This window comes from Branchiostoma belcheri, unplaced genomic scaffold (assembly GCF_001625305.1).
Source record: "Branchiostoma belcheri isolate BF01 breed outbred unplaced genomic scaffold, Haploidv18h27 scaffold61, whole genome shotgun sequence".
Classification (NCBI taxonomy): domain Eukaryota; kingdom Metazoa; phylum Chordata; class Leptocardii; order Amphioxiformes; family Branchiostomatidae; genus Branchiostoma; species Branchiostoma belcheri.
Genome location: NW_017804254.1, coordinates 1126850 through 1153433, shown reverse-complemented (window position 1 = coordinate 1153433; position 26584 = coordinate 1126850). Strand labels below are relative to the sequence as shown.

General features: G+C 40.6%; 1 protein-coding gene across 1 annotated transcript; it reads right to left on the bottom strand.

The window, feature by feature from the left end:
• Nucleotides 1–6050: 6050 nt before the first annotated feature.
• Nucleotides 6051–26529, bottom strand: LOC109482901 (nucleosome assembly protein 1-like 1). The gene is made up of 16 exons (XM_019785786.1): nt 26463–26529; nt 20637–20681; nt 19007–19134; nt 18307–18412; nt 17357–17498; nt 16767–16880; nt 16332–16392; nt 15883–15956; nt 15465–15530; nt 14987–15126; nt 14269–14414; nt 14104–14126; nt 13741–13857; nt 9886–9915; nt 9580–9648; nt 6051–8209 (listed from the first exon to the last, which is right to left on the bottom strand). The coding sequence occupies exons 2-16, from the start codon at nt 20651–20653 to the stop codon at nt 8174–8176; spliced, it is 1269 nt and encodes a 422-aa protein (XP_019641345.1). The 5' UTR covers nt 20654–20681; nt 26463–26529; the 3' UTR covers nt 6051–8173.
• Between the last annotated feature and the right edge of the window lie 55 nt (nt 26530–26584).

Sequence of the window (26584 nt, the reverse complement as noted above, 5' to 3'; positions counted from 1 at the left end):
GTTTCTTGTGTTCTTTGTGTCCTAACATTTGTACTTCTACAGTTAGTATATTCCAAATCTAGGCATCTCGTTTTTCGGCCCTTCGTGTTTTTATTGCGCGCTTGCCTTAAATTTAAGGTAATTAGATTTAAGGTCTCCAGTGGACGTCATCCATAGCAATTACTTGGTGTGGCCGTAGAAAATAACCTGACATATGTCCAACCTATCCTCCCCCTGCTGAAGTTATAGTACAATCCCTCAATGTAACGTCATTTGATCCCATCCCATTATGGGGTTCCCGGCTATATCCAGCTGTCGGCTGTCTCCAAGCAGATGTAGGTGGGGATTTCTAAAACACATAAGGTCCTATTACGGGGACATAACGACCTCCACGACTCTCATCTTTGAACTCAATCTTGGAGACTACGACAGTAATATGCCTATCAAATTTCATTAACTTCCATCCACACATACAAAAGTTATCCTGCTCACAAGAAAAATTAACAAAATGCCCCCTGTAGTCACAACGAAACCCCCCATGAAGCTCAGTAACGAACTTAACCTTGGTCCCGACAATAGTAAGCACCACACCTAGAATTATAGTCAACATTTTACAAATACTTGAGTTATCTTGCTAACAAGCCACAAACACAAAAGGTGCACTAACGTGACGCACGGACCCCCCACGAAGCCGAAACTTGTACTTGACTTCGGCCTCAACAGCGGTAATATGCCTGCCAAAAATCATGGACGTCGAATCATGCCTTCCAGAGTTATATCGCAAAATCCGCAGTTCCCCACACTCCGGCGAGACAATTTCATAGTCCTTCTGACGAAGACAATAATCTAGATATCAAAATGTATGTTGAAGCCTTACCTAATATATATTGCCTTCACAGACATCTTATCTACTATGTAGAAAAGAAACCTGCTTTTAGAATGATGTACTAGAACTGAAGTGTCAGAAAGTAGCAAAACGCCTTTTATTCTTAAAAGTAGACTGTCTAGGAATGATAGTAAGTGGTAAATACGCGGCTCAGCCCATTCCCAACACCTTCGCGAACATTGTCTTTTTGCCATTGAAACTTAGTCGACTTGATTGTTCTATGCAATGTTTTTTCATACCGTCTACCTCGCTGCCATTTGCCCCACAGAACTGGTCACATACACCATAGAGGCAAAATCTCAATGCATACACCGACATTGATCTTGACAATAACGCAGTACCTGGTATATACTAGTATTGCTTTATTTGCCACGTAGAACTTCTGTCCAAGCGCAAATTTTCCCCACTGTTTCGGTGTAATGGCCTACCTAGGTACGACGCTCTGTTATCACTGAAGGAAGAAACCATTTATTGTCCAAGTTCTTATTTGCAAATTGTTGAATATCGTGTGGAACTTGTTACCACCAAGCACTAGATAGCTTTAAACGATACTTATGTGCAAAGGTTAGGTGTAACAAGTCGTCCGCCAGCTGCCGCCGCGCCGCGTGCCTGCGAAGCTGGTGTGTTACGTCTTACGGTGGTTACACCGGCTATACAGATACAGATATATTTATCTGGCTATCCAGATTTGTGACAAACCAGTGGCTGCCTGCTCCACTGTGCTGAGATTATCTCATGTGGTCTCTTCCACTCACGTGGCTCGGAGTCTTCCGTGACAAATTTAAAGTGTGACAATAAAGATTGAAAATTCATCAATGTTTGACTGTTCCTCTATCCGTGTATCATTCGTGCACGATAGCACGTCGACTGTACAAGGATGTCGACCAGCCTGTGTTTTACGTAGGTAGATGCAACAAAGCGGGATGTCATAGTGTTGTGTAGGCTGAATGTTCTACTCATCGAAGGTTGTCCTTTATACGGACGTCACAGCATTAAGTTACGTCGACTATACAAACCGTAAGGAAGTCGCCCAGCCTGTGTACATGTAGGTAAATACCACAAAGCTGGCTTTTCTGTGTTGTGTAAAAATGTTCTACATGGTCTACCTCTAACCTCCTTTATAGTTCTATTCAAAGGTCGCTCTATGTGTGCACCTCTCATTCTGCCATTGCTGTTCACCGTTTTATAAACCTGACGACTGATGGAAAGACCGCTATTCATAATATCGCATTTCAAACTTGGTTCCCCTTTCCCATAGGTTTTTGGTCAGACGTCTAAATATGTAGGTCTGTCTAACTTTTAGTCCTCATGAGAACTAGACTGATATCCAATCAGAACCGTTTCACTGAAGGCCATGACGTTAGCTACAATGACGTCATCGTAGTGAAGTGTAATTTTTGTTCCAAAGTCACGGCAACGTTATATGGAAAATGCAGGGCTAGTTTCAACAACACATAACATAAACACAGTTGATATGTATATGTTGAGAAAACCCTCCTTAGAGTACGGTATATCCTGAGAAAACCCTCCTTAGAGTACGGCTGTAGTGTCTGGGATCCCCACACCAAGGACCAGGTGAGTAGGGTGGAGATGGTCCAGCGTAGAGCTGCCCGTTTTGTCAGCAATGACTACAGACGTACAAGCTCTGTTTCAACTATGTTGCAAAACCTGGGCTGGCAGTCTCTGGAAGTACGTCGGAAGATCGCCCGCCAGGTCATGTTTTATAAGATTATACATAATGCTGTCTCCGTCCCACACTCAACCAGGATTGTCCCGGTGGCTCGATGCTCCCGCCGCATCAATCACACTCAAACATTGCAGGCCATCGCGAGCAGAACCAACTTCTACAGGCTCTCGTTCTTCCCCCGTACCATCAGGGAATGGAACGAACTTGAGCCTGGTGCGGTGGAGGCGGGGTCTCTCGCCCAGTTCAAATCTGAACTGGCGAGGACCCTGCTGCATTGAGTCACCCCATCATGTCTTGTATATATGTAAATATTACTAACGCACTAATGCACTTGTCCTGTCTTTAGCACACACAAAATCAGTTGTCTTATGTTCCTTTCTCAGTTATCCTTGTTTTCCCTTTGTTTTTTATGTACCGGGCACAATTGTTACTAACAATATTGCGTAACGACTGCCAATAATACTACTCTGTAGTGCTGGGCAGTAACGAAGAAGAAGAAGAAGAAACCTTAGGAACAAAAAACCTATAAACACCATGATGAAGTCCTCTGCAAATAAAGGACGCCGTTTACCACTCGGCGATGTGTATACATAACAGCAACTAATGGCGGCAGTTTTCAAGGGCCAAAAATGTCACCAACAAAAGAAGTACCCAAAATAAAAAATACAAAACGTTCTTGCCAGCTTTGTTGAGTCTTTAGCCAGTCGCCCCCCGCACAATACATTTGGTAGAGATCACATGTTGACATTTAGACTGATTATCAAAAGCCACGCCCCCTGGCGGAGTGATCTTTCGAGAGTCTTTTGAACGGCGAGGTCGGGCGCCCCGTGGGAGGGATGGTTTAGAGCCGATGTCATCGCTGTTTATTTTCTCGGACTGAAATGTTTGAGATATCCAGACTCGACCGTGACGGCTAGGGGCGCCGCGTCTGGAGGAGATAGCCTGGGCGCAGGCGTCTTAGGGCGATGCGGTGGTGGACGTCATCAGCATCGGAAGACGTATACAATAATTGTAGCGCAAATTTGACCAGTTATACATGTGTAATGATAAGTTTAAAAAAAGTATACTTACTTACTTATCCTCCTCATCCTTTGCGAGACATAAGGCTGAGACTTTTCTCTTCCATCTGGGTCTGTCCTCGGCCACCTTCTTCGATCGCCAGGACAGTCCCATAGATGGACGCCAGGTCATCTGATACAGTTCTTCTTCAGTTGGTTTTAGGTCATGATCAGCCTCTATTTCTTTTTCCATCAGATCTCCAGTTTAAGGCTGTTTTAGCTACAGGTATCCTTATGTCATCCATTCTCAATACATGGCCAAGCCATTTCATTCTTCTGTTAGTGATTTCTATAAAAATTCTTTTACAACCAGTTTTGTTATAGAGTTCCTCATTTCAGATCTTATTAGGCCAGAAGATACAGCATATCTTACGTAGACAGTTGTTGTGAAATACGTCAGTCTTTCGCATATCCGTTTTTGTTACTCAGCTCTCTGTTTAGTATGGTAGAAGGTAACTTTTCCGAAAAATCCCTGCCTATAGTGATCACCCGCCTGGCAGTTCGTGTGCGTTTTGAGGAGAAAATCAAGCAATTTTAAATTTCTTCATACTTCGTACTTGCATTTTCACAGAACCTATGACTATGTATGGATATCCCTTATTCGCGGTTACACATTTTCTTTACACCAAAACAAAAATAAAACAGACGTCAGCTGTTTTGAAACAAATACAGTGTTTTCCTCAGATATACAGCACATCTCTGCGGAGGAAGCCAACTCGCTGCCTACGTACTGGCCAAGTGCCGAGCAACACTACAAGGTCATGGTCAAGGTGTGTCCTTGGGGGAGCCGGCGTGAAACTTGTCCCCACATCCACCCACACTGACTTGGCTTTGGAAAATCTGCCCAGTTTTTTTATGTAAAGCCATGTTGATTTGATTATATGGATGACATCCGCGCGCGAATGAATTTTCGTCCGTTTCCAAAAAAGAAGTTTTCGGCCATAGTGTAAATCGTACAAAGTAGCTGCAAAATGAACAAATATATAATATGCCGTAAATTGAAAAAAAAATATTGGAAAAATATTGAAACATTCCAAAGGACAGGAAGAAAATGTGAAGGAATGAAAATGAAGAGACTGTTAATCACCATGCCAATAAATATTACAGTACTCTGTGAGTTTAGTCATTAAAAAATATAGATTTCATCATGAAAGCAAACTTTTCTTTTTGCAAAACTTTTTTTTATTTGCACGCTTGCATCAGTTTTGGGGCTCCCGGGGAATGTCATCCATATAATCAAATCAACATGGCCTAATGTTCTAATCTTTGTGAAATCAAGTAACACAATAACGTTGTTCTAAAATTCTTTCCCGTGCGTCATATTTCTGTGGGAGTAAAATTTGATACGCGTGTTTTTGTGCTTGTACGGTAGGTTTTTTCCCAAGGTGCATGTCTCTGTTGTTCTTCCATGACGTAAACATGCGGCAGATGGCGGATAAATCCACACAGGCTGACCTTTAGTTTTACGACTGCGTCACAATGACTGGCGGGGGCGGCGACTGGTCCATTGTCACCGGAGTCATTGACCTAAATTCTCCTCATTCATTCAGGGGATTACTCTGATCTCAACTCTATTAGATCTTCGAGGGTGGGGGTGTATTTCTAAATGTCGACTTCCCTGTGCAACTTTTCAAAAACGTCTTTTATTGTTAGCATTTTCCTTATACGCGAAAACGACCGCCCCGACAGGTCTATTCCAACAGGTGTTAGAATCCTATTCTCCATCTATTCGAACTGGGCGATACCTAGACTGGGTACCATATGGATATTGGCTCCTTAACGCTCGAAAAAAAATCGTTTAAATCCGGATGGTACGCAGACTAGGCGATACCCATACCGATAGCTCCTGTCACACATGACCTCCCAACCTTATCCAGACCATGGTTGGGAGCATGTTGGGAGTTAGTCGTGAGCAAGGTCATTTGCGGTTGGAAGTTGGTCCACAAGACAGCCTATTCTGCACCAGCCGACCTTTGAACTTTGACAGTTTAAAAAAATAATCAAAGCTGGGGAAGTCATCTTCTGCTTGGATGTGATCGGCGGAGCAAACTGGGACTAGAACAGGTTTCGGATTCAACCGCCCACTACGTAAAAACTACATTTATCCATAAAAACGATAGCTACAATAAGATTTTGTTTCTCGGCTCGCTCACATGTTCAAGTTCATTTGACTTTATGTACTTTTGAGTTGAATTTATGTACTTTTGAGTTGACTTTTATGTATGTACAACGTTGTATTAAGCTCTTTAATTTCATTTGATGTCTCCAGTCTGACCTTTGATTTGGACTTGGATTTATGTTTCTGTGATTATTGTACCTATGTTCCTGTTCATGTTCATGTTCTGGTGTCTTATAAGCCCAAAAACTGCTGGGTGACAAAAGTCGCAAGACACGTAAATAAAAATTCATTCATTCAATGATTCACTCACTACATGAGGCCTTTTATTTCATTAAGCTGTTTATTCAGTCTAAAGCCGACAAAAGTTGACATGAAGTATCCTCTAACAAAAAGCGATTCAACAATACTTAGTATAGTCAAACTTGTCATATGTAAACGCTTAAAACATCAAAAGAGCAGTTCAACATTTCCTTCATTATCTTCAAGGCCAGAGGCACTTTTTGTACACACTAGGCAAAAAATCCATAAACTTTCTGAACAAAATATTCTCATTTGTATATGGCATTAGAATTTCATTGACTTAATTTGAAACCTGATTAAACCAGGCTTTACAGATTTAATTGTAAGAACTGTGCTCAAAGTGAGAACCAGGGGGTGACATAACTGATCGGGTACATGGAAAACTGCGTGCCTACCAGTGAGAAGCACAGTAGAGCAAAAACGTCAACAACAAAGAGTAAAACACATCTTATTGCCGTGAATAAGGAGCGTAAATGCCAACTCTTCATCACAAAACACTGGACAAGAGTATTCTTCTCTAGACATCTGATCATAGAATAGTTTTCTTTACAAGGTTTTACAGCAACACGTTTAGATCTGGAGTCCTTCTGAAAACGTCACTATAATTTCTGATCTTGTATACACATTTCTGTATCTATGGGTATAGACATGGACTATTTCATACAAATTTTTATATTCCTACTGTTCCAACTGCCTGCTGCCTAACCCTGTAACCAACAGAGAATTGGTAGCTAAATGGCTACTTCTGTGTGCTATATTAATATGTCAACTCTCCTCTTCATCCAATGATCACAATAGGTGACCACTACAGTAAAAATCGGAGCCTGTACTTTATGTTAATGATAAACATACTTTGGTCAAATGCCACAGAATACATAACAACACTTGTTACATTTTATTGGGCTTCTGACTAGTATGTGCTCTTGGCCTTGCTGTAGATGCAAAGTAACAGGCACTGTTATGTGCTGTAATGGCCACCTCAGAGGAGGGTTGCCATATTGGGGAGGGGGGCAGCAGATGGAAACTGCAAAGTTATTGATAATATATCTAGTACTTCATATAAATCTGGGTCCAGAAGAAATAACTGGCAATAATGTTGTTAACAGGACTTGTTACCACGTGAAAATTTAGATGACCAAAGGATGGACAGTTGCAGAGAAGTGGAAATTTATATACATACCGGACTACTTGCCTACCTACACGTATTTCTACTTTTCAATCATCAATATTGAACATACTGGTATGATACAATTTAGAAATACACAGCATTTTTAATGTGCACCTGTCAATGCAATTTCCACATGTTAGGTTGAGTACTCTGTGGGGTTAGGACATCAAAATATTGCCCCTATACAAAAATATCTGACAGTGTATATCATTTTTGCTTTACAACGTGAACCATAGAAGTGCAGGTTAATTTGCATATGTGTTGGAAGTCAGTAGAGTTCCAGGCATGCATAGGGTCAATAAGGGGTTAGACTCTTGGTTAATGTAGACACATATTTCAAGCTCAAAGTTTCTGACAACTTGGCAGAGCAAAACAAGACCTGTTGGCTTTGAAAAACTCCCCATACATACTCCAACTTGGAACTGCATTGATAGGTGCATAAAATCACAGTAGGACCTACAAATGTACAATCAGCCCCAAACCAGAAAAAAAACAAAAAAAAACAAGACTGGACAATAAGGCACGGATCACAGGACAAATGGCTGGAGGTGATACCAGATTTCATTCCAAAACTCCTGGCAGAGACACAAACTGTAAACACACAACTTGAAGCTGTACTGCAAACCCTAACTGTAGCTGCTTGATGGGGACTTTGCACTTTAAAAAAAACGGAAGCCAAATCCTGCACTACATGAAACAAGGCAACAAAAAAACAGCGACTGTCCATTTGCACAATGGTTGATAGCTAAGGATGCCAGGAACACTAGGTCATACAAAAATGGCTCTCCACACAATCCCATACCCCCTCTGTGGAGTTAATGAAACATCCCAAGTAAATGTCAGCCCAGCCCACTGACAGAACCTCCCCTTTTGTCTTGCTGGAGGTTTGTGACATCTGTTGTGGGGAGCTGAATGTTGGAATGGTGTGGCAGTCTGGCAGACATGTCTTTTCCACTGGTCACTCAGGTCCTTACAACTACTGCTGCTTACACTCCTGCGGCTTCTCTGGACCCTAGAAAAAACAAACAAACAAACAAACAAAATGAGTAAACAAAAGTTTTTGTCTGTCTTTAAAAAACATGTTTGCAACAGCTCCATGAGAAACCTGCTAATGAGGGAACCTGGAAAATTAAATATGACATTTTCTATTTTGAAAAAAATACATGGATTTCAAAATATGTAGTGTATGCAAGCACATCGGCAGAACACACAGCATCTGTGTGAAATCGGGAATGTGTTGTCCATAGCACTTCTACAGAATGTATCGTTTAAGGTAGCGCAGCATATTTATGGATGACACCAGCCCGAGTTAAGTTTTCAAATGTTGTGTCGGAAAAGACAAAACAGACAAAATTCTGATGCAATGTAGACCAAACAACAGAAACTACAGTTTTGAGCAGATGGAACACATTCTGCAGAGGCACTGTGTAGGATACATGAAGCAGGGACCTCCCTAAACAATGGAGCAGTGGAGCTCCTCCACCCAGTCCTTATCTCAGCTCCACCCTGTTAATTTTCAAAACTAGTGTTTTTACACCCTTTTCCAGGGTTCTTTGGTCAAATTTACCGATATTTCGCACCCTCCTCCATTCTGTCCTAAATTTCTGGGGAGATCCCTGTGAAGCAATGTAGAAATGTGACACTGTGTACACTGAGCCTGAGAAAGAAAAGAAGGAGAGAGAAAGAAAGAGGGCCTACCTAGCAGGGTGAGGAGGGCTGTCAGACTAACCAGCGGGGCTTCAGGACTCAGGCTGGTTCAGGGAGATTTGTTTAAGTCAGGAGGGAGCCAAAATAGCAACACAAAATGTCCTGGACATGCTGGTTTGCACCAAGACATGGAGATGTTCCCAGAGACAACCACTTCAACTTCTCTTTCAAATCATTGAAACAACAACACATGCACGCCACCTGATGGAATAAAATGGTACTGCAGTGCAATTGTCTTTCATCAAGTGACTTTCTGGTGTTTGATGTTTGCAATGTTAGGTTGTCTCTAGGGTAGCAAAGATGGGCAAAATAGATTGGACTTTTTTTTACATATGATTGATGGCATGCAGTATATTCTGCCCCCCTGTGTAGGGATCAGTTTATAATAAACAAACTCTATTCTTAGGGTTTTCTTTTTCATCATGCCCTTGCACCATGCACTGAAACACTGTATACATGAACTTTTTTTCTTAAACCAATCAAAGGCCTGTCTGAATCTTGTTTTTTTTGTCATGTGATTATTGATCATCTGATAGGTGAATCTAGGATGAAAGAATGGCTCCGCCACTGTGGCATTGCCAAAAACATGGAGGATGACCAGCCCTCCCACGAGGGTGCCAGGAAGGCTCAGACTTTCTGTGGAGGTGATGAGAGGTGGTGAAACGTGAGACTTACCCCTGCAGGGGGCTTCCAGTCAGGGTCATGATCCTCATCATCCTCACCTTCCTCACCCTCCTCCTCACCCTGGAACAATCAATTAATCAATCTGTCAATCAATCAATCAATCAATCAATCAATCAATAATAATTTCTTTAAAAGGAAAGGGAATGAAAGGCAATGAATACTGAGGGAAATACTGCATTGAAAATAAGTGATGTTAAAATCATAGCTTCAAACAACAACAACAATGACAAACAATATAGATGTACATGGCAAACTCTACAATATATAAGTGTAAGAAGATGTAACTTGTGAACTCACCTCCCCTTCCTCTCCCTCTTCTTCCTCATACTGTCATGAAAGACAACAAAATGATAAACTGGTAAAGACTTGTCCACACTACAATGGACAGTCAAACAAAATACACAGGCTATCTTACCTGTGTGTCAAATGTTGCAAATCTACACATGTATAATGTAGTTTGTAATTTTTTCTGTCAAACGTATCTTTGAACTGTTAAGGCCATATACTGAAAAAAACAAACTGTTCTCTTTCATTATGGGTTCACCACACCACGAAGTGGTGGTGAACCCATATTGCTTTTTCTGATGTTTCTTCTCCTCCTTCTCCTCCTTCTCCTGCCATTTTTTAAATGGATTCAGCTTCTTCATTTTAGGGCCTAAGGTCCTGAAATTTGGTATGGAGGTACAGTGGGCAAATACCCCTAGGCGTTTTTTAAATTTTTGTGATACAGGCTTTTAGAATGGTTTTATTTGAGTTTTTTGGCTGTGTTATAGCAAATGTATTACTGTGTTAGTGTGCCGTGTTTACCACGTCTGGGCATGAGTCATCACAATGGAATGCAGGGCATCAACCAATAGGCATGCAGCTTTCCTCTATACTTCTTGCTGATTGGCTGTTGGGATTTAACTTGATTAACACCTGCACAGAGCATTTCCACCTGCACAGAGCATTTCTTGCTGATTGGCTGTTGGGATTTAACTTGATTAACACCTGCACAGAGCATTTCCATACTGACAGTATGTCTTTATTCAAGTGTTTTGGTAGGTATTTCAAGCTTTTCTGCTCCAGCATTGGAATGCGGGGCATGAACGTTTTTTATTTTATTTTGAAAATCAACAGTTTCCATTATGCAATTAAAAATCCTAACCAATAAAGTAGGGAATAGCTATCCAACTGTTGTTTTAGTTGTATGTTACTTCATATTATAGTTATATCAATGTAAATCATTGTTTTCCCTTGTGTTTCTCATTCTTTCCCTGCCATGTCGTAAAATGTGGTGAACCCATCGCTGTATGGGGGCCCCCAAGGGGGGGTCCCGACAACGCTCTACGCTAAATTTTGAGAGCCGGCTACGTATTACGCTGAATTCCGGATGCCTCTCTACGCTCTACGCTAAATTCGAAAGATTCCGAACGCACTATGCAGAACTCAATCACCTAGCAACTGCATGTTTTCGTGAAAACCTTTTGATTTATTACATGTAGAGGTGACATAACTTGAATTAAAAGTAGTAACCGGCGGTCACTTCCTTATACATTGAAAGTATAGAATACAAAACGGGGTATTCAGTATTACCGCAGGTACCAACTTGACCGCGAGTCGATCGCCCGAAGATCGGAGGGCGATCCGTGAATGGAGGTAACATGGCCGTAGCCAGGATTTTGAATGGGGGGACCAACGAGCGCCGTAGGCGCGAGTTTCCTAGGGGGGTCCGGGGGCATGCTCCCCCGGGAAATTTTGAAAAATGAACCCTCTGAAATGGCATTTCCTGCGTCTTTAGAGGGTTTCAAAGAAAAAATCAGAGATAACTTTTTCAATGACAAAGTGAGCCGTTTTCCTACGACGGATTCCAGCCTTGCTGGTGACACGAATCAGTCCGTCTTTTAAAGAAAAGTCTTGGACCTTTAGATGAAAAGTGGACCAAAAAGTGGACCTTTGAGCCTTGTGGGGTTGTCGTCCGAAGGTAGAAAAGGCCGCAAACAATACAGCGTAATTTGTCAAAGCGACTCAGCTGCCGATTGCTGACGGTCCCGCGTTACCCATCACCCGCACAATGACGGGGATGACATTGCTCTTTTCGGGAGTGTCCTCCATTACCCTGGCCATTGATCAGCAATGATGTTCCCGCTAAGAAACGTCTTGAGGGCCCCTATTGGGCCTTACAAGTGGCGTATCTGTGGCGTTTGGCCAATGGTCCTCCTGTACGTCACCGATGGTAAGGTCAATCTCGTACCCAGCGCACTGTGGGATCATTCCCATGTGTTGCCTTGTTCTTGTGTATGGCTCTGGGAACAAGTCTAGTGGATTGTTCGATTGTATAGAGGGGGCCGGGGGGTAGAGCAAGAAAGACCTCGAGCGCCACGACAACCCGGCACTTGCGAGGCCTCGAGTTCCCGTTTGCGGCTTGGATTACGCTCTACGCACAATTAATCGATTACGCTTTACGGTTAATTCCCGATAGCTACAACGCATTACGTAGAATTAAAACAGCGAATTACGCTCTACGCCAAATGCGCCAATTACGCTCTACGTTGAATTAGAGGGTCCGTCTACGCTCTACGTAGAATTAAAACGGCCGATTACGCTCTACGGAAAAGGGCTTGGGGGCCCCCCTGTATTTGCTCCAAAGCAAATATTGGCCTTTCTAGTTTTCATTTATTTTGTCAGTAGATCACTCAGGTCCATGACCTGTTTTTCAGGTTTTCCTGGGCACATAAAAATTTCATATACACGGTGGTCTGTCACTACGGCATTCTTTCCCATTGCTATGTGCGTTCGAAAAGGTATCGGGTTACAAGACGCTATTTTGGCCTGTTTTGGACTACCCGTAAGATATTTAAAAATAAACAAATAATATTTAGGGGTAAATTTCGTCAAATTAAAATGAAATTATCGTCTTAACATCCTTTAAATGTTAGCTTTTTATGTTAAATCACTGATTTTTTAAAATTTCGCTCAGAAAGACGATTATTTTGGGGTTTCCGAGCACAAGTCATGTCACGTTTTCAGGCAAACATCGTTCAAACCTGGCTACGTATATTACCCCAGATCCCCGATTTTTATATTTATCGCAGACTAGGAATAAGATAAAAAATCGTGTTTTAGGGATTTTTTAATTTCTGATTTTAAGACTAGTTTTTGTCGACATATTGGTGAAAAAATGGCATTTTTTGACATTTTTCTCACTAAATTACCCATAATTCAAAATTGAGGCCATTTTTAAAAAATCCCTAAAACACGATTTTTGGGACAACCGTTACAGTCATTTTGAGCCGTAAATGGGGTATGTTTGACTCTCCATGTTTCCAGGTTTGAACGAGTTTTGGAGACATGTCATATCGCCAGAAAGTGTGCATTGTGTTATTCATTCTGGCGTAAAGAATCATTACAGTATTCAAGGTCACCCAAGGATACAACAGTAGCTTCGCTACATGTTACATACCCACCAAAAATTATAGCGGACATGTACTGTCCAGGAAACTGTTTGTATCTATAGAAAAGTGTTGTTTTTTATCTATTGCGAGGCACTCAGGCAGAAGGGCTTGCTTTGCTGCTTTATTGTAAATGACCGCAGGTGACCCCGAAATAGAACGCGGGTTCGATTCGAATTGCCCAGATCGAACACGATCGAACACAGTTCGGATTCTATGAAATGTGGGAACTTTGCAGCCCAGATTTGACCACCGTGATACAAGAAATAAAATAAACAAATTACATTGACATTAAGCAAATACATTGTAATGTAGAACTTATGTTGAAAACATTTAGACCTGAATACAAAATACTATTTCAGCCCATTTTGAAAAGCTGTTGTGGTGTTAAGTTGCCTTTGCTCAGTAGAGAGTTTGTTCCACAATACAGGCCCCTGAAAGTGTTTTTTTTAATGCCCACAATCATGATAATGATCATTCTGTCATACTCATTTTCACCTGAGCGAAGTGAGGAAAGTCGTGTAAAGTGCCTTTCCCAAGGGCACATGGTTGGTGACTTGGCAGGACTCGAACCCGCATTCTGAGCTGAATGCTCTGCCGTTATGCCACACAACCTCACACACATTGTAAATTGCCTCTGATTTATGCATGATCTAACCCAAAAAATTTCTCTATGTTTGTTTTGATAATTCTGTGAAATGACAGAACCAAACCAGCTCACCTCCTCATCCTCCATTGCCTCTCCTGTGAAGTACAGCACGGCCTTGGGAACAATCCGCTCACGGAAGAAGTGACCGATCTCAAAGTCTGCCGCTAGGATGGTTTCTGCATCATCGTCCTTTTGGGATACAAAAGTCATTTGTGACAATACTTTAACCTTTAGCCTGCTAAGGTAGCCTTGGCCGTGGGGCACATACATTGTACAGGTTATGGGTCAAGCAGCAGGAGAGGGTTACAGTCTACTGAATCATAGTCTACACTTTTAAAGACTATTCAGACTCAACATTAATATCACAGATTTCTCAAAATAATTTACATGTAGTTTAATCAAAGTTATCAGAGTTTAAGTTAAGGATGTACTTACCAGTTCAGAACCATCATCAGGAACTGTAGTAAAAAAGAACAGAATGTTATTGGTCATTGTAGAAGACTAAACTACAGCAATCCCTGACATAAAATGTAATCAAATGTAATTCATTGTCAATCAAACACTCTCAAAATAAACGACAAACCCTGAGAGAGCCCTAACCTTGTGGAGGGTTGAAGAAGTTGAAGAAGGAGTCATTCTGGATCGTCTTGGTGACCATACGTGTCGTGCCGCGACCTTTGTGCTTCTGTTTCTTCTTCACGACCTTGACTGTCACGTTCTTCCCCTTCTTCCAGTCAATGTGACACCTGGGAATTAAGTCAAGTAAATCTGCTGTCTTAAAGATGTTACAAAGATACTGCAAGAACATTTTGAATCTTAAAGAATGCGTAGTTCACAGCATCATTCTTTTGATGTGTTGTTTTAAGATGTTTGAGACAAGCCACACCATGAACACATTGAAGAACGCACCACACTTATTAAAAAGAGTAGGAGTCCATCCAAGAGTGGATAAAATCTTACAATCTGGTCTACAAACTGTTGTACTTTGCCTCAAGGAAGTTTACCAGTTGTCCAGAACAAACAAATAACTAGAAGGTAACATTTGCAAAACATAATGTTTACCTTCGTATATGGTCTGCTCTGTTGCAGTTCATTCTTACTCAAACACATTCACATATACAGTGACAGGAGTCTAAATCCCCCGTACTTTAAAATTGAAACATTATACCCAACACCAGTTACCATCAGGCATGGTGACAGACGGTCTGGTTCAGGTCATTGACCAGGTCAGTGTTTGGAACGGAAGAAGAAACAGAGCAAAGAAAATGTTTTCCTTTGGTAAACATAAAAATGTTCTAAACTATGTCGTTAGTTTTACCCTTTGCAGCTGATGATTTCAGGTCCTTCGAATGCGAAGGGGTCCTGGTCGTCAGGTTCAGACCGCACCACGTAGTGCTTGGTGAGCGCCGTGTTGGAGAAGTAGTCGTTTGCCTCGAAGTGGAAGAGCAGAGTGAAACCCTGCAGGAAACATGGCAGAAAACTGTGCTGAAGGCAAGCAACACAACTTCAGTGTGACCAAAAAAAACATTCTGGATGAGGAAATCTGTCTGATGTTGACATTTACTGCCATTTCTTAGCACATTTATGTTATAAATTTGTGAAGTGTTTGAAATAGCCCAAAAGCAAGCTACGTGAGTAGTTCCTTTATTTCTTTGTACCACCAATAAATAGCTTGAACCAGTCTAATATACTCGAATTCCAAAGGAAACACATTTGGCATTTTTTCACGTTTTTTGTTGGATGTTTGGTAAATGTTGCATCAGAATTTTGCCTGTTGCAGACGTGCTTACTCTTACCATGGGCTGCTCTGTGAAATCCACCGTCACATCTGTCAGGTGCTTCAGGATATTTTCATCGTGCTCCTGTGGAAAAAAAGCATGCAACTCTCAATCTCTGAGGAGGATATGAAAAATTACACATTACATATGTCAGTGAAGGTTAGACATCCAGGTAATAAGATACACCAAAAAACAGTTACTCAAGCAACTGGATATGATTTTGGAAATGGTCAGACCTTTCAGGTAGCATCCACTACCTTTCATCCTGTGTCACTGCTACCTGAAACCTGACTGTTTCCAAAATCATTTCTAGTAGCTTGAGTAACTGTTTTTTGGCCTATTACAAAACGTGATATAGAACGCTATCTCGAGAATTATCCATGGATCTCTGTGAAAATTGGGTTGTAAAGATGGCGAGGTTGCAAACTCCACATACCTGTACCATGTCGTTGATGAGTTCACAGTTTTTGAAGACTGTCAACCAAAATTCTGGGATGCCTTCCACATTTTCTGTAAGGAAAAATGAAAATGAAGTGAATTGAGCAAATGACATACACGTTGAAACAAACAATTCTCTATACATTCTCAAAAGTAGTGAATGCTACATGTACTTAAAACATCTGACAGTTTTCAAAATCTATCCTGTTGCTTGATGTCTAACTCACTCACACTCACTCACTGTCAAGTTCTCTCAAGTATACACACCTTCAGTAAAAAGATTGTCTTCACTCTTGACACAGAACAAATGTTGCTCATAAGACAGTAACTTTGATTCTTCTGAAATCATAACCTAATTCTATGTTGCCTTGGAAATGTGTATGTCAACTCCACAGACACATCAAATTACTTCCCATCTCCATGGAGCATACTCGGGAAGGCCCTTACCATCCATGGTCTCTTCTTCCTTCTCCCCCTCTGACAGTTTTGCCTTCTCCTTCAAGTCATCCTGCCAAAATCACACCAGAAGAAACTTTAAACACAGAATGTTAACAAAGAGGGAATCACTGAAGATGAGGGATAATGAAAGTTATCTAGCCCACCTAAAATAGATTAGAGTTGAACTGCTTTAAGTACAAAATACATTCAAACCTGTACAAGACATCTCTACATAAAGACCACCAGTGAACACTTTTTTGGTGGTCCCTTGGATGCATTTTCCCATTAACACAAGCATTAAGGATCATGTCCATATAACCCAAATTTTATCAGCCCCTGAGTAGTATTCTTGGACAGCTACATGTATGATGTAGTAATTTTTCTTACCACAAGTAGGAATATCCCCAAACCATCTCTAGATGTACAAATGCAGTCCTGACTTACCACTAGCTTCTCCTCATCTGTCTTTCCCTCTGCATCTTCCTCCTCTTCCTCATCACTCTCCCACTCACAGTCTGAGTCAGTGGGCTCCACTGTGCCTGTCACTATGTCCCTTCTCTGGAACAGGGAGAAAACTGCAGTCAGTATCTCACAATTAGTACCTTTTTTTTTTCAATCATTCTTAACTTTAACTGCAATATTCTTGTTTGTAACTCTTACTTGAGAATAAGTGCACCTCTGCTATATAATTCCATGGTGGAACACTGGAATAGGTGACAAGGCAGTCTAGAGTTGCCAGATTCTTAAGGTTTTGGGTTCGAATCCCAAACAGGCCCAATGTTGTACTCCTGGGAAAAGCACATTAAATACACCTATTTCTTCCCTTGACTTAGGTAAAGCACCTACATTTTGTAACTTCAGCTAGCCCCGGATGGGACGTAAAGCCAGAGGTCCCATGTATGAGGAGAGCCACACCTCAAGCATATTAAAGATCCAACCACACTAATCGAAAAGAGCAAACTATGTGAAACAAGGAAACAAACTGAACCATACAAAATCCTTTTTGAGTCCTTGTCTACCATGACAGAACTTACCCTTTCAAACAGAGGTTGGTACTGCTTGGCATACTTGCACTCCAACTGGTGGACTTCTTCATAAAACTTAGCCTCGATCTTGGTGCACTGGACCTGCAGGTTCTTCAGCGCCTTGATTCGCCGCTTCACCACCTTGGGGAGGCTGCACGCAAACAGGAACGGCTTAGGGTTAGTCCATTTAATAGTTGATGGGGGTGGTCAGGAATTTTTCAATATTGTCCTAATCAGCTACAGTAAAATTCTTATGGTTGAAGTTATACACAGGGGAAAATGATTTGAACAGAAAGAGGGGGTATAAAATGACTACCATACAGTGCATCCTCATGATTGGAAACTTCAACTCAAAACTAAGGGTCACCAAGCTATGTGTTTTTTTTATTCACAGCAAAACTGGGGAAATGCCATGCAAAGTAGCCAAACAACCAGCCATAATAATACACACGTAGTAGCCATATGTACGCTACAGGCAGTAGAATTTGGCAAGGACCTCTTTCGTTTTCTATAGCTAGGCCATCATGTTGTAACCACACTTGTAAGTGGAGATCACCCCTCCCTGTGTACAGGGTAACAGTGGGGTGTAAAACAGTACTAGTACTACGTTTCCCCCTTCCATCGTTTGTACAGCTTTTCTCCTCTATGTGACATTTCCACAACCCAGTCAGTCTATATTGAAACATTCATCATGCCAACACAGAAACAGGCACCTTAAAACCTGCCCCATTTCCGTACACATGAGACAATTTTATTTCCAGAGATTTTAAGAGAATCCAGCCATCTTCCAGGCACAGAAAAGTGAATGATAATGGGACAGCTACCTGATTACAATAAATTGATGGGAATATGCATTGCCCTGTCTCTAACACATACAGTATTGTAGATAAATCATTGAAAAATACTGTCTAAAAAATGCCATCAGGACAAGGGTTAATCTGCTGTGAAGATGTACGTACTTTTCTACGTATCCGGAGGACTGTCCCATGATGTTGCCTAACCTGTCCTGTAGAGCGGCCAGTACCTGTGGGTTCTGCAGAGCCTGTGATGTCAGCGAGATGTCACCTGGACAGACAACAAAATAATCATAAATATCCAAAACTCAATCAACTTTAATTTGGTTAGGACAACTGGATTGTGACCAACCCTTGTCACAGATTGTAGATTATTGCCAGTTTTATTTTTTTTCAGGTTTGGTTAATTTTTCAATGATTAAAAAATATTATAGGGCTCAAAATACCACCTGTACATGCAGGTCAGCGCAAGTAAAATTGGAGCTGTGCAGGTATTTCTTATGTCTACCTGTACCGGTGCATGTACTAGCTAGGTTTATATAATTACATACAAATGTAAGTATATGGGCATTTTAATTAGCTGCTGTATTGACTAGTGTTATCGATGATAGTCTATGATGTTTAAAAGAAATAATGACAATGGCTTCTTAAGATTTTTAGTATGATCCATACTTCCTAAGTCCTGAATGATGCAGGTAAAATTTGTAAAGTATTTCGAGCCATATCTTAAAATTTTGCATCTTCGGTCAGTTTTAGTTTACTGTGCCATCAATTATCATTTTGAAATACTGCATAATAACCACACAAAAATTAATCTTTTAGCATGGATGCCAACAGGATAAAAAGTAATTGGAATGTTGCGGACCTATGGTGATGCCAGACTGCGCTATCATGGCGGCCGCGGCGGCGGATGGGTCCTCGCTTTCCAGAGCCACCTCCTCAACGTCACCGTCATCTCCCTCCGCTGGGGGCGGCTGGGAACTCGTCACTTTACTACAGATAAACAACAAACATACAAACAAACATCACAGCTGGTCAATTCACTATGGATAAACCAAATTAAGGTAATTTTCAAATGGTTAATTATGCAGTACATGTACTAGTCTTCTTTGTAATCCTTCCTTTTTGAAGGAACACAGTGCAAACTTTACAAAGACCAGCAGAAAAAATGTACATGTACTTTGTAGTTAAAAGAGGCAGGTTGGCAAAATGTACTGTCCCTACATGCCATAATATACTGTGCATAGCATTTCTACAAAATCTCTCTTTTAAGGTCGTATTCACGTATTCAAGGATGACATTTTGTCTACAGACTTTCAAATTTTGTGCCAGAAAAGATATCGCTAGTAATGGGCAAAATTCTGATGCAACCTTGACCAAACATGCAATGAAAATTGTGAGAAATCCAGTTTTGCACAGGCACAGTCCACTTTGCCAGTGTGCTTCTAAAAGACGACCTCTAAAACCTTATTTTTGTAAGGTCTATACTACCGGTATTCGGATAAATCTGTCTGTGAGTCAAGCTCCCAGAAAATACCATTTGATGAACAGATACGTTCAAGCTCAGATGATATTAAGGTTCATTTGTGATACCAAAAGGAAATGAATGTGCCGAAAGTCTGGAGGAAAGATAACTTTGATCTCCTAATGGATCCATTATCCAAATTTCCCTTTTGGGTGCCTCAAATCCTTCTATGGTCAGCACCCATCCAAATTTGTATCTCCGAGAATGACAGGTTTCCCTGCCCTGTAACGTTTTCTGAACCTGCCCTGGTGAACATTTGTGCGTAATGGTTCATTTGGGCCTGGGCAGAAAGTCTATTCCCAGCTACATGCTTATTCCAAGGGCAAGGCAATGACAATCACTATGCAAGGGCCAGCCAAATCAGAGAACTGGTAGTGATGTACAGCTGTGGCACATACAGGGAAAGATCGTGTTCTCCCAAGGCCTGTTCTATATGTATACCCTATACTTGTATCTTGCTATACATCCATGTTTTATCATGAGCAACACTGTTTTGTCAACTACGACTTAAGAACAGAATAGCGCTTCTTTGATATCATAAGACATTGGATACCAAAAGGTTCTTTGTACACAACCAATACAAATTACTGTAATTCCTGATTTTTTTCACTGTAGTTTTATGTTCAAGGGTTTCATGGTCACTTTTGTACCAAGAACTTGTCATTACTTTTATCAATAATTATTGTCTTCTACCCCCCTCCCTGCTCTTGCTGCCACTGTGAACATGTCCATTTTCCTCAGGACGTGAAATTTAAATGATACCGTGAAGATCAAGTGAACAGCAGTACCTTCCGACTGACTGACTTAACTGAAACGCTGGCAGATAATTGGTATTGGTTGTGTACAAAGTACCATCGATGATAATACCCTATGACCTGCCGACCTGATGAAACTCTACACGGATCAGGACATATCATCAGGAACACCTCAGAATGGAGGGCACAGAATGGTGCGTCATGGTGGTACTTACTTGTCTTGGTCTGCCATGTTTCTCTTGGATTGTCAACCAGAGCACCTGGCAAAGAAGAGGACAGGATATCATTAAAAAGGTAGATCTTACATTGTATGTGCGCACATGTGAATACATATACAATATCAATACACACACCTTGCTGGTCTGTTCGTCATTGAAACGAAATACAAGTGATACAAGAGTTCAAGGATCTCATTACTCCATGAAATACCTGGTATGTAGAATCTATCAGATTTTCTCATACAAAGAGATCACAAACACCCCTATGTGAATTAGTAGCCTCTTCCATTCACCCCATGACCCCCCCCCCCATTGACAAATACATTGTAGTATTAATTCTACCACTTCTGAACTCTATTTCCTTTCACTCTCATCTGTGGTTATATCATTTCCCCCTCATTTCCTGTCACTCTACTGTCTTCAAATAATCTGTGGACATCAAAGCATTATATACAAACAGAATACCAGGGCAAGAAATACTAGTACTGGATGCATAATTTCATGTACCTTAGTGCAGGTAAATTGGGGCTGTGCAGGTCGTTCTGATGTCTACCTGCACCTAACATGCACTGAGACATGTACTGAGTTTAAATATACATTTAGGTGTATGTGGTTTTTTTTATATTGACTGTTACCACCTATTTAAGTATAAAAATGATGGCAATGGTTTCTGAACAGTTTATACTATGATGATCAGTACTTCCTACATTCTGAGTAGTACACGTAAAGCTTGTCTGTTGCAGGTGATTATCAATGTTACAAGCACCAGTCTATGTAGCCAGAAAACATACTTCAAGCCCTTGTACAGTGGTAGCAGAATTCTAATTCTAACAACCTGTCAGCCAAGAATGTGTAATACCACAGTGAGTCGGGTTTTCAAGATCAACCGAATAGAAGCACAAAGACATGGAGGCTGACAAGATAATGAGGTTAGTGAAACCACAAAGGTTTCATAACTTAATTTGTGAATTGTGTTAGCTACATGGGGTTATATTCCTAGGAAATGTCGGTACATAGAATTGATACAATAAGTTCATGTATTTGTCTGAAGGATATTTCCCAGTACAGGGAAGGGTGCAGGACTCGAAATACCACCTGTATAAGCAGGTTAGTGCAGGTAAAATTGGAGCTGTGTGGGTATTTCTGATGTCTAACTGCACCTCACCTGCACTGGTACTGATTCACTGTACTAGTCCTATCTGGGTTTATACATTATACAGGGCAAATAAAAAAAAAATAATGGCAGTGATTTCTGAACAGTTCTTAGTAATACAGTATGATCCATACTTCCTAAATTCTGAGTGGTGCAGGTACATTTGTAAAATTTGTCTGGTGCTGGAAATTTTCAGTGTGTACTGTTACCTCTACCAGTACAGGCATGCAGAAAAGAGGATTTCAAGCCCTGGATTGAGATTGTATAATAAACTCGTTGGCCAGGAAAATCTTTCCAACAGCTGTTTTCTAAATATGCAACAACTCCATTTGAAAAATTGGTTGAAGATTGCATGGCATGACAAGGGTCATGAGCCCCAAGTTGAAGTAAGCCAGTGAATGTAATCTTGGACTTTGATCTTTTGCAGGTGGCTAAGGATATGCCGGGGTTAAGATGCCTTCCAGGAAGAGAAACATGGAGTCAATTTCAAGCTTTGTGTTTATACCTCGCAAGGACTTAACAAGACATTTTTTCAGCTTTCATGCATGTGTACTGACACTACGAGACATAACGAGGTGCTTTCTCTAACACTTACCAGACAGTAATAACATACATAACACTGCAGGCCACATACAGACATGTATACATGTAAATAGCGGAAACACTTAGTGCACATAGAATTTATTAGACAAAAAAATTTTTAAAAAGTCATTCAAACATACTGATTGTTGATGATGATCCAAGATGTAATTTAAAAAATTACTGACTCAAATAGTATCATTTAGTAAACGTACATTATGTACTGCAAAGCTAGCAAATTTCTAAATGCAGAAAAATTATATAAAAAATATATGTCATCATGTTTAACAGAACAGACACTGACTTCTGGCAGTCAAAAAAAAAAGAAGTATGGCTCAATAGGTTTATGGAAGGTTGCCAGAAGTTTTCTCCTCTGAAAGATCATCCCTGAGAGAGGTATGAATAGTTCATCAGACGTTAAGTAGAGTGGCCCCCTTCTATGTAGGGTCCTTTTGGGTCAACAGCCTACAGTACTGGCACCTGGGACAGACAGCCAGTAATGGCACACAATCATATGCCACATTCAAAAACATTCAAGTTAGATCTACAACAGAATCACCCCAGGGAATCTTCATGCAAGACACGTCTACCCTGCTACATGTAGATCCTTTCTGCCTGGAAGTGTTTCAACCTCACAGAGATAAGGATTTGAAAGTATTACTAGCAAATCTGCAAGTATATTATGTCAAGTTGAAGATATATATACATATGTAAATTGCTTTACGTTTGCACCAAAAGTTCGTGGTCTGAGAAAAATGGTGGCAGGTGTAGCAAAAAGAAAATCGGCGAATTATCTGTTCACAGTAATGATATGTTTGGGGTACAGAAGTAACCACGAAAACCGCAAATATGAAAGTGAAGCAAAAAAAGCATGATTTTCATGTACATGATGTATACAGTATGACAACTGTCCTTCTGCTCTACACTAAAATAAAACTTAAAGTAGTCATAGTGTTATTAGGTACAATTTTAAAGAAAAACTGATCCTGGCAGAGTAGTAAAAAAATGTATAACTACCTGAAAAACAGCTGAATAAAATTATTGAGTGACCAAGTACTTTTAGAACAAAATTGCTACACTCAACAAGCATAGAGTACATGTAGTGGCTTAAAAGGATTTGACTTTTGAGCAACCAATATTATGCTGTCTCCAACAAAGGCCAGGGGAAAACAGCTCATATTGCAACATACATGTAGTAGTCAAGAACTGGAAAATAGTAATAGTACCTTAGGGAAAATTGCAAACTGCACAGTTGAAAGTCATTGAAAACCCCTTATGGAGTGGGTACAAGAAGAGTTTGTCCTAATTGGATCTGGTAATGATATCACCATGGCAACACTCATTTGGCTTTGATAAAGTACTGTCAGGAGTCTGATGGTGCCATCAGCACAGGTCATCCATAACAGATGAATACTGACAGGACTGGAAATACTTTGTTTCTGCACACCTGGTACAGGTTATAACATGTAAGAATACTTCCATCGCCCAGCCAGAAAAGTAAGTTTGGACCTAGCTGGTAACCATTTAAAAACCATTTCACTCTTTACTCCGGTACAGGTAACTAATTGGTGTAGAAAAGAAAAATCCAAGATATCAAAACATGGGCTGGTGCAGGTAGACATCAGAAATATACCTGCACAGCTCCAATTTTACCTGCACTTACTAATCTGCACAGGTGGTATTTTTGAGTCCTGGTTGGTTTGTATTCGCCGCACTCTCCCAGTAATCGACTTCAGTAGTCAGTACTAATATAATGGTCTAACTCCATCTCAGCACTCTCAGTGTTCTTTTGACCTGACATCATTTTGGGTGCATCTTTTTTAATGAGTTTTGAGTAAAAAAGAGACCCGAGGACTATGCAGGGTTCGAAATACATTTTTCTGCATTCCTGTACTCGGGTGCAGGTAGATTTGAAAATGACCGGCACCACTCATAATTTAGGAAGTATATGTACCAATCATGCAAAAAACTGTTCGGAAAACATTGCCATTATTTGTTTTATACTTTGTTGGTGGTACTAGTCAATTAAGCAAATAACATCCACATATATTTGTAGTCTGTATCAGCCCAGTACAATGCCTTCACAGCTCCAATACCGGTATTACCTGCACTAACTTGCATAAGCAGGTGTATTTATTTCCAGTCCTGCCATGGAATTCTACATTTGTACAACGTGAAAAATAATGTTTTAACTTACATCATAAGTTATAACATATGGAATGAAATGTAAAAGATTTTGCATATCATTGCTTTCTATACAGTTTCAAAAACAATGTAACAATATAAAATGCCTAAATTGTAAAAAGTAGGTTTAAAATACTGATGCCGTAAAATCAGCTTGCATTATCTTACTTGAAAGATAACTGTCACATCTATAAGTCGCTTCCATAATCTATATGTATGAATGAAACTGTGTTTCAGGATTCTAATGCTGCACTTGGGTCAAATCATTCAATTGAAATGAGATAGGGGCATTTTGGCCTTTGAGCAGATGAACATTTCCAGTGAATGGTGATAACATAGCCGGAGGGCCGACTTTCTTACTAGGCCGGCATGCAAAGATCGGTCAGACACCCAAGGGTATCTAAAAATACACCAACCTCCTCACTCGCTACATCATTTGAGTACCTCTGATGACTATCAGCTAAGTGAACCATTTCATACTGCTCTTAACCTCTACTTGTAACATAGACTGACTATAAAATACTCTTCAAATCAGCCCATAACATTGCAGTAAAACTTGATTGCTACTATCTTTACAGTCATTCTTACTCGTCAAAACTGGATCCATCCAGTAATATCTATCAAATTCCATAATCTAAATATGAACAAAATTTTTTTAAAACTAGATGAGCATTTACATTATGATATTTACATTATATGGGTTTGCAGTATGGGTGCTTTAAAGAACACAGACACAGACATCTACATATTTGGAATCTCAAACTTCTGCAACAGGTGTGCATTTTTCCCAATCCAGTCATATCAAATAGGAAGGTATTAGATAGATGGTGAGGTCTTTTAGCTCCCCACTCTAAATTTAAATGGACGGTAGCAATGATTTGATGAATGAGAGACAGAAATGGTACTTGTAAGTACAGAAGCTTCTACAAGTACAACTGTAGTTACAAGTACCATTTCTAAGTTCAAGTTGTTTGACAAGTCTGTTATAACGGAGAATTGTTTGCAGGCATGTTGGTTGGTGCGTTATGTGAACAGCAAGTTACACTTTAAGTTTACTTAACATAAATGATCTAAATGGACAAGCTTTCATATGAATAATTATAAAATGACCGGCATGTAAAATTATGTAACAATTACCGGTACATACCAGAACAAAAAGAAACGCCCAAATAAATTAAAGACTCAAGCTGTTTGAGTACTATGCACTTTTGCGGTATTTATCACCAGGAAGCACCAATCTGCTCTATCACTATCAGAATTCAAATTTCAACTGTAAGAATCATCTGAATGTAACGTTAGAATCACTAAATATTCAATATTTGGCATGTTACTCCTACACGTATACACGTAATGCTAGTTTCAGTATCGTTTGTCTTCATCAAACTCAAATCATCACTAAGACTGATCACAGTGTGGTTCACTTGAAACTTTTTTTGCTTGATAAATGGTATGGGCTATGTCTGTATAGAACTATCTGGAAATATGCTTCACATGTATGTAGCAACACGATATAAATTTCGTCACAAAATCACATGGGCATGGTTGAACACTTTTGGTTAGACCGAAGCACCTCACAGTATTTCCTTCAGCAAAGTTACGGTATAAGTCGTGTTATCTACACCGTTGGTCAGTCCTGAGGCCTTCCTGGACAGGGCAACACGTGGTGTCCAGTCTTACATGGCGTCATGCAACATGCATTCATCTGTCCACCGCACCCTCGCCCCCCTCCCCAACATTTTCAAGTGGCAACCACACTCAAATCACGTTTACCTACACTTCCCAATAACTTACTACGGCTTCTAGACTATGTTACACTCTACAGGTGGTACGTAAACTTGACACGTTAGTTGGAGGTTGTTAAGGTAAGGGTTTGGGGCACACGGACACAGACGCACGCACGCACGTACCTTCCTCACTTCGCGCCGGCCTGGGACTAATGGCGGCAACGCACTGCATCATGGGTACAGCTCCCACCACTTTCCAACGGGATGGAACTAACGCAAATTTCTGAACAGGGGTGTCGAAGGTT